This window comes from Falco naumanni, chromosome 1 (assembly GCF_017639655.2).
Source record: "Falco naumanni isolate bFalNau1 chromosome 1, bFalNau1.pat, whole genome shotgun sequence".
Classification (NCBI taxonomy): domain Eukaryota; kingdom Metazoa; phylum Chordata; class Aves; order Falconiformes; family Falconidae; genus Falco; species Falco naumanni.
In genome coordinates this window covers 75778099-75792189 of record NC_054054.1, presented here as the reverse complement: position 1 = coordinate 75792189, position 14091 = coordinate 75778099, and the positions used below count along the sequence as shown (strand labels likewise).

General features: G+C 51.5%; 1 protein-coding gene across 1 annotated transcript; it reads right to left on the bottom strand.

Moving 5' to 3' along the window:
- Positions 1 to 5382: 5382 nt before the first annotated feature.
- Positions 5383 to 14025, bottom strand: NOA1 (nitric oxide associated 1). The gene is made up of 7 exons (XM_040599732.1): positions 13069 to 14025; positions 12136 to 12300; positions 11092 to 11288; positions 10066 to 10197; positions 7809 to 7925; positions 6870 to 6987; positions 5383 to 6288 (listed from the first exon to the last, which is right to left on the bottom strand). The coding sequence occupies exons 1-7, from the start codon at positions 14009 to 14011 to the stop codon at positions 6083 to 6085; spliced, it is 1878 nt and encodes a 625-aa protein (XP_040455666.1). The 5' UTR covers positions 14012 to 14025; the 3' UTR covers positions 5383 to 6082.
- Between the last annotated feature and the right edge of the window lie 66 nt (positions 14026 to 14091).

The following is a 14091-nucleotide window of genomic DNA, read 5'->3' as shown; positions in this document are numbered from 1 at the left end:
GGGTTGGCAACCTAAGAAACCATTTTCCCTTAAACCTGTAGTCAGCTAATCCTTTTCTTTGACTAACTCCTTGCACTTTGGCAGAAGACCTGCTCGTTTTCTCCTGGTAGACAGCCAGGATAAAACCTGCTAGGCTGAAAAGATGCTTAGAAACTGCTGTGTGCTAAGGGTTTTTTTTTACAGAACTGGATAGTCGAGCACAAGTGCACGGCTCTGTGGTACCTTGCAGGCCAGCTTGAGCTCCTGCCCGCACACCGAGGTGCCCAAAAAGTGAGTTAGCTCAAGTGGGGGATGGCTTGTATGGGGTCAGAGCAAGCTCATGTTGTAATTCAGCTGCCTTATTCAGGCTTTGCTGATGCTCGGAAGGAGCCAAAATGTTCCTGATTTTGGTTTGGTGGTTGGGCTTTGTTTGTTTTTAAAGCTTAGCCATGCTGACACAAGTGGCTTTGCCTTGTTCATGTACACTATAACCCATACGGAGGAAAAGGTAATTCCAGAAGGGCAAAAGCCTTCCTTTGGGGAGGTTATATTTTTGAGCTCGGTAGAGTGAGCTGCCTGCAACTCCCTCCTTTGCTGGAAGCACCAGACCTGCAGCAAGGCAGTGCTGAGGCAGTGCCCTGACACCCCTGGGCTCAAGCCAGGCGACTGAACTTGTCCCTTGCCCCCAGGCTGGTCAAAGGAGCCATTCTTGGTCTCCTTTAGCCCTGCATACGTCAGAGCACTCAAACTGCTGTCGCCTGCAGCAGAGGCTGTGCTGGAGGTGAGGGGACAGGCGAGCTTTGTGGGGGGGTTCATTTCCATCACACACAGGCCAAGGAGAGCTGTGGCAAAAAGCTGAGTGGGAAGATGGTGACTGGTCCCTTGGTGAGGACGCCAGGGACAGGAACGTCGGCAGTGCCCTGTGGCTGGTTACAGAGCGGCAGGGCCACCTCCTGAGTGCTGGCGTAGGTGTGTGCTGCCTTAAGCAAGGACTCAGGACGTGAAACCGCCCAGGGGCAGTAATTTTTAAGCGAATATTTCAGGAGCCTATGCTTGCAGCACAGCATGCACTTGCGTGCACTTGCACGGCGCCACTAACACACAGCTGTGGCATGGCAGGCAGCACCGCTCGCAGCATAGCACGTGCTCCCCCGCCATAGCACGCGGTTGCCTGCCCTGGCTGCGCTGTGTTCAGCATCCCTGAGCCCGGCAGTTGTGGAGGAAAACCAAAAAGAAGGCTGAGCCCCTCTCCAATTACGGTGCTGGGTGTCCAGGTTCTAATAAAGGCCTCTGTGCTACTGTAGTCCTTCCAAAGGGCACAAAGCTCGGAGCTGGCCAGAAAAACCCTGCAGGTTTGAGGGTTTCTTTTTTTTTTTCTTTTTCTCCTCTTTCTTGATTTCGGTGCTGCCTGGTGAGGCTGGTCTGGGGACCTGAGGCACAGAATAATTCAATGATGTGGCTGCAGCCACACCGTGGCACCCAATATGTGGCATGGGACATTACCACCAACTCATCCTCAGCAGCAACTGGTCAAGAATTTCCCCTGGTGCTTGAGGACGCTGCTAGCTGACCTGCACAGATACAGCTGTCCCCTGCCACTGGAGGAACCACTGGGACAGGTCAATGCACCACCAAGGGCATGGACCTACCACCAAGTTTCTGCTCCAGCACCAGTCGTGTGTTGGGCAACCCCCAGCAGTTCAGCTACAAGATCAGTGAAGACAGTTGCTGGTGAGAGATGTTTATGGGCAATTACAAGTTGTGAATCACAGGAAAATCAGCAGGAAGCAGATGCTCCGTACTTCTAGTCCATCAGGCTCCCAGCCCTATGCACTTCTCCCAGTGTTACAGGCTATTTTGGGAGCATTGACAGTGGGCAAAATTTCAGACTTTGCATGGGACTTGTTCTGCTCTCACCATGAAGAGCAGCAGCTATTTTTCTAGGCTGGGAGTCCCCAGCCATGGGCAGCTCTAAAAAGAGAATTAGCCACCGGGCAGGGAAAGGAAGCTGCTTTTTTTTTTTTGGGGGGGGGGGGGTTGAGTTGGCGCCACATCGGATGCGTGGCAAAGCAAACCAACCCGCAGGCTCCCAGCTGTGGCGGCACGTCCCTGCTTGCAGGGCAGCGGGGAGATGCAGCCCTGCCTTGCCTGGCCCAGCTCTGCACTTTGCCGGGAGGTCGAGGAGCACCCTCGTCCAGGTACGCAGACCCCCCAGGTGCTGTAACCCCCCCACGGGCACACCCAGCCAGCTTTAGCCCTTACCCATTCGAACTTGTCCTTCTGTAGGATTTCACCTGCGTTTTATCTAACTACCCCATGGGGAGCTGTGAGCTGGTTTTCTGTGCAGTTCTCCTGCAAACTGAGCGGTTCTGCTGAATCTGCTCTTCTGGTGCAGCCGGAGATGATTGCACCCTGCTAGTGCACACCGGGACACCCATGAAGAGCAGACCTTTCCAGGCGCTTGGACCTTCCCAACCTTCTCCTTATACCTCAGTTTTGCACAGACTCAAAGCACCTTCGCTTTTGACTCCTGTGCAAAGATGAAATTGGCCATGGTCCACAGGCATGGTAAAAATTGTCTTACCTTTCAGGCTGTCTGGCATAAACCAGACATGAACCCTCCCTTTGAGAAGCATTTCCAAGCAGGTCTTCAGCTCCAGTGTAATTCAGCCCTGGGAGCTTATAAAAGGCATGTCTTTGCTTTCATTGAGGCACTAATTGCTTCCACATTACAACCTCCTGTGTGCGGAGGTTTAGCACGGGTCAGGAGCACCCGTTTTTTGTTCCCAGCTGGGGCTGTCGCTAGCTGGCTGCTGCTTTCGTGGCACAGCACAGCTTTTGCAAAAGCCCTTACAGCACCCGCCCAGCACCGAGCCCCTGTGCTGCCCCAGCTCACTGCTTGCATGTCTGGGTTGGATGCAGAAGGATGCTGGGCATGGGAGGTGTGCATGCCCCCTCCCTGCACATCTCCATTCTGGCAGCAAGACTTTTCTCCTGGGTATGCCTCTGGCACCCCCTGAGCCCACGTGCAGCCCACCTGTCCTTATAGAAAGGCTTGGGGTTTTTTTGGGGTTTTGGGGTTTTTTTATTTATTTATTATTTCAAAACCAGGAGACCTGCTACACCAGACACTTGCCTTGGCTGCAGTTTTTCACATCCAGCCCCTGGGCTGAGGACCACCGCTGTGACAGAGGCAGGTCTTCCAGCTGCTCTTTCTGCATGCAGAGCTTGTTTGCCTTTCATGTTGTGCTTTTCCCAGACGTACAGCAGCAGAGGAATGTTATAGGGGATGCCTGGTTTGGATTTGTCAAGCTAGTTTGAACAGACCGCAGCCAGACCCTTGTCGTGCCTCCCAGTTTAGCTGAGAGCAACGTGCCTTTTTCCATGCCTTTTTCCATGCCTGCTTGCCTGGGATTGCTCCACATAACCCCAACAAGTGAGGAGGTGCAAGCTTCTGCTTTCCACTGTTTTACCCCCACCACCCCCCCACCACCCCATTACATCAACTGTGTTACTGGCATGAGACAGGTTCTCCTCAAGGCACAAAATGATGTGTATCTGTGTGACAGTGAAAGCAAAACCCAGTGCCTGTGTTAGCTCTGGCTGGAAATGTCATTTTAGGCAGCAAGATGGGGCTGGTGCCGGGTTTCTGCAGGCTGGCCCTGTTGAGCTGTCTGAACATAGCTGCAGTGCAGGCTGGTGAAAAGACAGGTTTTGGCATCAGCCAAATTAAAGCAACTTCTCCAGCCCAGGCTGCACACCCACCAAGGAGCGTGGACAGACAGTGCTGGGAGGGGGAGCTGGAGTAATGCCCCGCCGGGCTACTCCCAGGCCCAGCACTGGGGCCAGCAGCCCATCAAAGGTCCATCTGCACAAGCCTAGAGATGGGCAGGGGCACAATGGCAGACAGGAACCCACCTGAAGGACTCCTGAGGAACGAACAGCCCTTTCAGGCCATCAGCCCCTCTGTCCAGGAGCAAAACGCATCACTGTACGTCTTTGTCTTGGAGGAGTTCATCAATGTTTATAAACACTTGGAGGGACGGTGCATAGAGGACGGAGCCAGGCTCTTTCCAGCGGTGCCCAGTGACAGGACCAGAGGCAATGGGCACAAACAGAAACACGGGAGGTGCAGTCTGAACATCAGGTAGCGCTTCTTTACCGTGAGGGTGATGCAGCCCTGGCACAGGTTGCCCAGGGAGGTTGTGGAGTCTCCATCCTTAGAGAGGATGGTAAAAAACCAGCTAGACGCAGTACTGGGGAGGCTGCTCTAGGTGGCCCTGCTTGAACAGGGGACTTGGACCAGGAGACCTCTAGAGGTCACTTCAACCTCAACCGTACCGTGAGTCTGTGTATCATGGAGCTCTCCAGGTCACCTTTTGGGCTAAGGAGGATAGCTGTCTAGGGGCATGGGACATATCAGGGCATGCAGGGGAAGAACACCTCGAGATTGTGCAGGACTTGTTCAGGGGAGGAATCAAAGGTGAGAAAAGGAAGGGATTTAGGGGACAAGTGTGGGAAATAAGAGGGGTAAGGGGTTAAAGAGGGCTAGCTGTGTGTAATGAGCTCACCAGTATGCTTGTCTGGCCGTGTCCTGCACCTGATCAGCACAATCTGTCCTCTGTCCTCATTAAATGCCTTTCCTTCCTGGGTGAGGGCTCTCTACTCTGTGTCCACGTGTGTGTACAGGAACGCGAAGGCAGCAACAGGAATCAGACCGTGTGTGTCTGCGTGCTGTGTGTCCCTGGTGCTGCAGCTGAAGTGGGGACAGGTACGCTACCGCTGGTGAAGATCAAGCTGGACTAGCTGGAGAACAGGTGAAACAGGCTGGGAGAAAAGGGATGTGGGAGTCTCCAAGGGCCAGCTCAGGGCATCAGAGCACCTGGATGGCTCAATGAGAGCGTAAGGCATCAGTAGTCTGGCCAGCTGTGGGTATATCGGCAAGACCAACTGTACCCGTAACTGGAGTGGGGCTGCAGCCGCAGGGCCTCACATCTCCAGCTGTCAGCAACCGGGCAAGTGGCATCACCATCTGGCCCAGCAGCTGGAGGGATCCACCGTGTGTGTGTGTCTCTCTGTGTGCACACATGCATGCATACAGGCCATTGGCGCTGTCTGTGTTTGCATTAAGGGCCATGTGTCTGCCTGTGATCTGTGTGGCCAGACACGTATGTGGTGTATATGTTGCACTCTGTGCCTACCGGGAATACACCTTCAGCCTCGCTAGTGGCTGGACCTGGCAGGATGGAGCGGCAGCAGCCTCACCTCTCTTCAACTGTCAGGTCCGGCATGATACACTTTTCTCTAACACTGGCCTTCCTGCCGGAGCTTTCATGTAGTTAGCAGGATGCTTATGCCCACACAAGCATGCTTTGTCAGTGACTTGAAAACGATACAAAGAAGTAAAGTTTTTGAAATGTTTTATTCTACACCCTCAGTTTCAGAAACCTTTACACAAGCTACAGAAACCAAATCAAAGCAGTGACTTGCAAAAGTTTCCTCTTCAGGCGTATGAGCTGACCTGCTTTTCATTAGTTTACCCTTCCTATGTCCAAGAGCAGGGCATTGCACTCCCTTGGACTGAAAGAACCTGATTTCTGGTCAATGTTGTTGAATTCCTATCAGCCACTAGTAGGGTCATATCCACACTGAAGCATTCCCCGCTCCTCCCCACTCCCTCCACCTCCTTCACCCTTGGAAACACTGTAACACCTCCAAGACAAGGTGATTTCTGACCTGTGGGAGCATGTCTGCAAGAGAAGGCCTACTCTATCAGCAGCAACGCCAGCCCAGGGCAGGCAGGTGAGCTTCCATCCTGTATTTCAAGAGGGAACAGGTACGGGGATTTGCTCACAGGTACTGGCAGGTCCCAGGGAGAAGCTGTTTCACCTCTCACAGCAAGGCACCAGCCAGGCAGCTCATTCAGAACGGCTGCAGTGCAGCAGCTGGATCAGGTGTGGACTTGCAGAGTTCCCCCAGGCCTGCTTTCAAATATGTGCCCATCTGCCTTTAAAAAGGAGTCCAAGCTCCCTGGAACAACAATAAGCAACAAGGTTCTCCAGAGGCTGTTCTGTCTTCTGCCTTGCTCAGATGATGGGAAGTGCTATCTCCTCCCTGTGATTTTCAGGTTTTCCACTGTGGAGGGAGGCCTTTTGGTCCTGTAGGCAGCAGTGCCTGCGATGCGGCCTCCTCTGATGGTACTGATGTATGGCAAAAGGGGAGGCTCCCGCACCACCAGTGCGGTGCCCCTGGGAGTATAGGCTCGGAGCAGCAGTTCCTCTTTCGCGTGAGCTGTCACAGCCACCCAGCCTGCACAGCCAAGAAACCCACAGTCAGCCAGACAATCACTAGGATCAGAATGAGGGTTCTGACACAAACGCAGTGCCTCCCATGTTGGCTAAGAACCTGAGCTACCCAGGTGTGATTTGTTTGAGAAATCAAGCTCAAAGGTAATACCCAGCCCTTTCCCAACAGAAGGCAGCACCTAACCACAACTTACACTCCCCAGACACAGTTCTTTCCTGATGAACAGAAGAGGAACGGTGGGAACTACCAAAACCACAGTAATAAAGCTTTCCAATCCATGGTGCTTTCCCTCTCAGCTGGACAGCTGACAGTGTCACAGCCATTCCTGATGCTGTGGAACTTGCATGGCAGCCAGAGCATAAAGTATTCCAGTGCTGTTGTCCTGTACAAGTACGGCTGCCAATCTCCATTCTTGGAGGTTGCCAAGCCTCAGCTGGACAAAGTCAAGGCTGCCCTGATTTTGTGTTGGTAACAGTACTGCTCTGAGCAGGAAATACGGCTTCAACCCTTCAGAGGCCTCTTCCCATCAAAGTTTCTACGATGCAGACTCCATAAAGCAAACTAATGAAAAAATATTATATTACCTGCAGAGGAAAGCTTGATATCTGCGACTGCCTCAGTGGTACCAACTCCTTTCAGTGTAATGTCCTGAGGGACAAGTGGGGGGAACTCTTTCATTCGTTCTTCCCCACCCATGGGAACCTAAGATCAAAACATGGAGAAAAGATATAAAAGTCAAGAGATGCTTCAGCACTCCTACCTTAAACTGGTGAACAAGTCACAAGTAGGAATAAAGATATTAGACCACTGTTAGCCAAGAGCTGGCCTGAATACCCTACAGAAGTTATTTCGGGTTTGCCACGACCAGAATCAAGATCACACCTGGACCAATCCAGTGAGAGCTCAAGATGTAAGCAAAGATGGGAGTGCCCACTGCAGGACCCAGCTGGTGGCTCAAGCCAGCCAGCTTGATGTGAGTGACAGCACTTGCTCTCGATGTGCACAGGAATGGAGCTACCACTCAAGAACAGTTCACCCCGTCCCACTCGATCTGCACATGCTACACAGTATGTGGCAACAGCAAGGAAAAAGTCAGACCACCAAAAGATGAAGGGATGTGCAAAGGATGCGGTAGGGAAAGAATAAGGAAGGTACATTTTTTAGCTGCAATCGGTTCCAAAATCTCAACCTGAATTTTGCCATTGAAAATATCCCCATTGCTGCCTGCGCTTTAAGGCTGTTCAAAAAAACCCAAGCATCACAGAACACAGCACTGCAAATCTTATCAGCCTGAACAGAGGCTCTGCTGAAAATGCATCATCTTGCGTGCTCTCTCCTAACACAGCCGCAGCCAGGCAGTCTGCAAGACTGCTCCACATTGCAGATCTCTACTCACCCACTACAGAAGTCCCAAACTCCTGACACATGCTGGGTTTCCCCATCCGCTGCACCCCAGACAGGGCACTTCACCAGGTGGGATGGCCTGCCTGCCACCAAGAGCCCACAACAGCACCTCCTCTTACCTTTAGGTACTCTTCGGCAGCATGCTTCTCATAGATGGCATCTGCATTACTCAGGGTAGCAATGCGGACTGGCAACAGGTTAGAAGCCATGACAGTAAACCAGGCAGGCTTTTCTCCCTGAAATAAATAACAAGGAGAGATTGTTACTTATGACAACATAAAAGCAGCCCTGAATTGCTCTTTCCTGCTCCATTTCTCTTCTGCATGTTGAAAATCTGTTTGGCTGATGTCCCCTCCTTGTCTGAGGGGCCCTTACCTCTGTCACTGCAGACCAGCCAGGGTTTACATAAACAGGGGAGCTGAGCTTTCAGGAGAGAAGTGCCTATGGCTTGACCATCCTGCCTCAAAGTACCTCCAATAACACATCCCCTGCCATCACACCTGCTCAGCTCAGGCAAATCATCCAAGAGTTATCTTTGCTCTTGTTTAATCCCAAAGAATAAACTCAGTGTGGTTATTTAGCATGAGAGGTGATGGATGTCTCCTGTTTGGTGCTTCTTCTGTCACTTTACATTTCTAACATGCACCTCTCATCAAACCATACTTGGTTCCAAGCTGCTCTCAAGCTATGCAAAGACTGAATGTGGAACAATTTCAGCAGGCACTCTCATCACTTCTGCACGCACAGCAAACAAGATCAGAGAGGGGAGAGACGTCTACAAAAACTGTTAGCAACCTGAAATAAGGAAACTCAAGTATGGCAATTCCTTCAAGTTCATCAAAGACCTAATCCGAGGCAGAGGCTCCTCTGTCATGATCTGAGCACAACTGTCTTCCTTCAAGGTCTCTGGAGGATGTAGATACACAAGACATACAGCAATGCAGGGAGATAGATACCAAGGACTTGCGGGGCCTAAACATGCACAGCTCAGCTTGGTAGGAGCAGCATTACATGGAGTACAGGCTTATAGCACAAAGCCTAACTGCCAACCCTGCTGCACTGGACACGTCTCTGAGCCTGATCCTCTCATCAGGAGATGATGTGACACTTCTTTACCCTGACCTCAAGTTCCCCAGGCTGCCACCAGCTGTGTTCTCGACAACTCCCAAGAACATAAGTCATCCCTCATGACAGAACAAGCCTTGGACAGCCCTGCGATTGCCTGACCTTGCAGTGTTTCTGCAGAGGGTGTTTACTGCCAGCAAGTTGTCACCTGCACCACCATCGTACTTTGTCAGGAATGCAAATTCAGGTGCTTTCTTGAGTCCCTGACAGTGCGCAACCAACCTGCCTAGGAAGTTCTTTTCTGAGAGCTTTGCCCAAGACAGCATTGATAAAGACAGTTTGTCTTCTGCTGGGTTGCTATCCTCACAAACAGCATTTTTTCTGAGTAAGGCATTATTCCTCTGTACTGCCAAGCCATTTTTTGGGATGGGGCTCTGTATGCTCACCTTAACTACAATGGAGCTCTCCTGCCATACTGGTGTGCTATTACTTACAGAATGCTGCCCCCTCCATCTTTCTGGCTTTCTTCCAGCAAGTTGAGAGTGTCCCAAGAAAAGTACCAATTCAACATTTCTGGTGATCTTGGAAAGCTGACTGAAACAAAGTAATAGCCATACACACACTCTCTTCCCAAAATGGGGCAAACTACTGAGGAAGGCATTATTCTAAGTGCTAGACCCAAAACTCGAAGAAACCACCCCTTCCAGAGGAAACATAATGGGAAGTCAGCTCCGCACAGTTCAGTAAAGGTGTATGGCATGAGATTTCTAATAAATGGAAGAAATCAGCAGGGACACACACACAGCACCTTTAAAAATATTTTTACAGAAACTAGAATACATGTACGTTTAATTGCTTCCCTGGGCAAATTCTTCAGAGAGGTCTGTGTCAGGGTAGAAAAACACCCATGGCTTTTCTCTCTTGGAGGACAGCTTTCACGAAACACAGAAATGAGGAAATCCACCTATCTTCCCAGTGAATTCTATCACCCTTCTTCCTTCGTCCCTCCCTCCCTCCCTCGTGTCTTTGTAGGGTTATGGGAAGCATGTTAAAATGAAGGCCTTTGTCAGCACTCAAAAGCAGTTACTGTTATACAATAAATATTGCGCATTGGTAACAAGTATCAAACCTTTCCATGGCAACTCCCCATCCCAAGGCATTTTGACTTTATGCAGTGCTTGATGAACAGATTCATCATCCCAAAAGCAGCAAAGAAAGGTTCTAGGAAAGCTACACAGAAAGACTTGTATCATCTAGTACTATAGTAAGAGATGAAGGGCTTGCTCACAAAATCCTTTCTTCTTCCCTTACCTGTAAGTAGTCTACACGTCCCAAGGCTGCTAAAAACAAGACCATTCCTGGGCTGAGAATAAAGGTCCGTGGAATGATGGCCTGTGTTGGCAAAACCAGCTTTACTTCTTTCTCTGTCAGGAGATTTAAAACCTGCAAAATAAATTGTACTGCTGCAACTCATTCCAGATGTTTCAATGGGGACAATGAAATGAATATTGGCATTATATTGATAGAAGAAAAAGATCAAGTAGAGCAGTGTGAAAAACATCTGACAGAACAGTTCAGTTCTGGTCCACACAGTAAGTGAGAAGCAGGAGGAGGCAGGGATGTCACCAGTCCCCATGGCACCATGGCAATGCAGGGTCCATAACAACTACACAGACTCAGTACAGTCCTTGCACTTCATGCTCTTCAGAACTTTCCTATCTCCTTGCACTTTTTAATCTTCCCAAAAAAGATGACCTGCAGCTCTGCACAGATATCAAAGCAATCAAAAATCAAAACATGACTTTTTTTGGATGTGTGCACGACACCAGCACTGGCTTCAGAGCCACTGCTCTACTGAAACACTGAGGTAGGCCTGATGTATTTGAGCTATTAACAGGAGCACTGCAGATCCTGTTAGCTTCCGGAGAATGCTTTTGCAAAGATTTGTTTCAGTCACACACTGGTTATCCTCCTAAGCTCCACCTTTTTCAGTAGGCTGGTAGAGCTAAAAGAGTGCAAACTTCATTGGGTGATGCTGGTATAAACTTGCTTACAGCCTTATCGCTTACTTCCCTTCATTTAGACGTAAAAGAAAGTTTGATGATGCAGTCAGATAGTTCCTTTGCAAAGATCACAGTATGTGCTATTCAGAAATGCAGCAGTGTTAACACAATGAACCCTTCCCAAGTAAATACAAACCATATTTTAAAACAACTGCCCAAACCAAAAGAATCTCAACCCTAGGACTGCTGCATGAACACTCTCATAAGCACAGCTAAGGCAGAACAGTCCTCCCAAACCATGTCATCCCAAAACACAACACCACAGGGTACCTACACAGTTTTCCTTTATGATCCCTGGAGTGTCAAAACACCAGCGAGCATCCTTCACTTCGTTGTCTGAGAACTCCTCTCTTTCCTCACGCTTCCCAGGGGAATGTCTGGGATCTTCATCTATGCTGTAGGAGAGCATGTCAGGATCAAAGTCAACCACAGAGCTAGACTTCTGCTGTTGAAATGTTCTTCCAACTCTTCCTGGATTAAAATGAAAGGTTTCCTGGTAATTAACTTGCCTTTCCTTCAACGGGACATCTGTCCCTTCTCTTGCTTAAGAGATGCACGCTGGTAAAATAAAGGTGATACAGATGCTATGTGGCTAGAAATGTCTGTGTTCAAAAGCCAAGATGCTAAGAAATCCCTTCGATAATTCTTGCTTGGTACTCCTCAAGCCCCAAAACCTTAGCAGGGGCCAGATTACACACACCCCATTTTTTCCATTTTACAGTGAAGGAGGCTGCCTTTTTTCAGTGCCTTACACTGTCAAACACAGAAATACTTGAAAATCAGAGCTACCTGCTGGCAACCCCCTCTTCTGGATACATACTAAAATGATATACAAGCACCGTGGCCTGCAGCCAAAACATGATTATTTCAAAATGAAACTTGTTTTCTTCCTTTGGGAATGAGAGATGGCCTATAATGCAGTATCACTGTGAACTACTAAGCTATCAGAACTAGGTTAGCAGATGCTGATGGGAGGCGCACTGCACAGAGGAAACCTCTGCAATGCTACTACAACAGCCGAAAACAAGTACTCAAAATAAATATTAATGATGCTATTTACGGAGGAGCTAGAGATCTTGCATCCATTACTCAGGAAACAAAACTAGTCAAAATAACCTGAATGCAAGTTTGGGAAATTTTTATTGCTACTATAAAGCGCATGTTCTTCCTACAATTAAATGGAAATCAGCTCTTTCAGAGTGGGAAGAAATTACTTGCCAAAACCAGCCGTGTTCTACAGCAAATTGAAGAGTTAACAGTACTTTGTGTAATGCAGTACTTGCATAGGGGCAATTCCTTTTACTAAGGCAATACTCACCCACTAAGTAACCTTGTTTTTTAAGGCGATTAAGGTACTTTTTTTCTTCACTGCTTAGCTGATCTTCTGTTTTTGTTGCCTCCTCTTTCAACCTCTCCTGCCTTCGGAATATCCTGTCACATGTAGGATTAATAATTGGAAATTTCAACAGGTTCAGTGTTGTTCCTGCAAAAAAACAGAAAGCACATTTGGGCCTCTGACTACCTAGCATATTTAAGTTCCAAGGAGAGGAAAAAAAACCATAACCAAAACTTTGCAACTTTTGGATGAAACCCAGTAACATCAAGTTGGAGGTGGAACTACAGCTGTTCCCATAAAGTACTAGTCTCTCCAGCCAGGGTAGCACAAATGAGGCATCCATCTGCTTGAGATCTGCTCTCACCTATGGCTTGATGAAATGGGTCTCTAAGCCAAGTGGTGCCAAAAGACTGACAATACACCCCAGGCAAGTCCCACCTCCAGGAAGCTTGGTTTGGCCTATGACTGTTTTACAGGTGCTCACCAGCTTGCCTCCTGGTCTCTCTAGACCTGAGGGAACCCCCAGTTGCTAGGGACATGGCAAGGCACAAAGACTGGGTACTGTTCCCACTGGCAGGGGAGCATGCAGCCCAGCTCTGGTTTACCAGCCCCCTTAGTGTTGAGATGTATGGCACCCTCTGTGCGCACTTCTTCCCACCCTCGCTGCCCCAAGGAAGGTGACGACTGAAAGCACGGCACAGCACTGGAGCTTGCTGCCCCGAGGAAGGTGATTGAAATCACAGCACAGCACTGGAGCTTGCTGCCCACAATAGTGATGCTTCAAGGTGGTGGGCACCCATTCGGTGACAGGTCCGCTCGCCCCAGGGCAGCCCTGCGGGAGGCCCGGGGCTAGCCAGCCCAAGTGCCCAACACTGTGTGTGATTCCACCGTGAGGGGAAAAGCGGCACCCCTGACCTGGCCAAGAGGAGATGGTGGCCCTGTTGATGATGTCAGGGGCACGGGTCTTGCAGTAGTCAGAGTACAAGAGGATGTTGAAGAGCGTCGACTTGCCGGAGTTGGTGGCACCCAGCAGGTAGACGTCACCGGCGCACTTCCAGGACTGCTGCAGCCGGCTGATCAGCCCCTCCAGACCGAAGCCCGTCTTAGCACTCACCAGGCGGATGTCCACCAGCGGGGCTCCGTGCAGGCCGGCCTGGGCGCAGGCCGCTGCCACCCGCTGCCGGAGCCGCCCCAGGTACCCGGGGGAGTCGGCGGGCAGCAGGTCTACCTTGTTGCCCACCACCAGCAGCCCGGCGGCGGTGGCGTCGGGGCCCAGCAGCCCCGGCAGCTGGGGGAGCACCGGGTCGGGCAGCTCCAGCACGTCGAGGAGGTAGAGGAGGAGCGGGCCGCGGCCGTGGCGCGGGGGGCGGCGCAGAGCGGCGCTCACCACCTGCCGGTGCTGCTCGGGCGGCAGCTGCAGCCGCAGGGCCCGGCCGTAGCGGGCCAGCCACCAGCACCGCTGGCAGACGGCGCCCCGCAGCCCCGCCGCGCCCTCCGACAGGCTCCGGTACTTCTCCGCCGGCACGAAGCCCGGCGCCGCGCCGTCGCGGCACTGCAGCTCGGCCCCGCAGCCCGAGCAGCTCACGCCGCTCAGCGGCACCGAAGGATCGGGCCGCCCCACCGCCACCAAAGGGTCGGGCCGCCCCGCCGCCACCGGGCCCCGCTCCCGCCGCTCCCTGCCCGGCTTCCCCTCCCGGCGGCGCGGCGCTACCGCCGCTACCTCGTCCGGGTCCGGCTCATACTCGAGGAAGACAAACCGCTCCTCCTCACCCCTGCCCGCCGCCCCACGCCGCGGCAGCGGGAGCCAGGGCCGGGCGCGGGCCAGGCGGGCCAGCAGCCCCGGGGCCAGGCGGTGCATGGCGGGCTCGGCGCCCAACGGCGGGGCGGGAGGGGAGGGGAGGGGAGGGCAGGAGACCCTGCCAGCCGCGCGTGCGCAGC

What these genes read in the sequence shown, in the direction of transcription:
- NOA1 (XM_040599732.1), bottom strand. Translation starts at nt 14,011, where the DNA reads ATGCACCGCCTGGCCCCGGGGCTGCTGGCCCGCCTGGCCCGCGCCCGG. An exon ending in CACCATCTCCTCTTGGCCAG is followed by an intron (nt 12,301 to 13,068) that starts GTCAGGGGTGCC and finishes GTTTTTTTGCAG; the next exon opens with GAACAACACTGAACCTGTTG. An exon ending in CTGCCGAAGAGTACCTAAAG is followed by an intron (nt 6,988 to 7,808) that starts GTAAGAGGAGGT and finishes TTTTGATCTTAG; the next exon opens with GTTCCCATGGGTGGGGAAGA.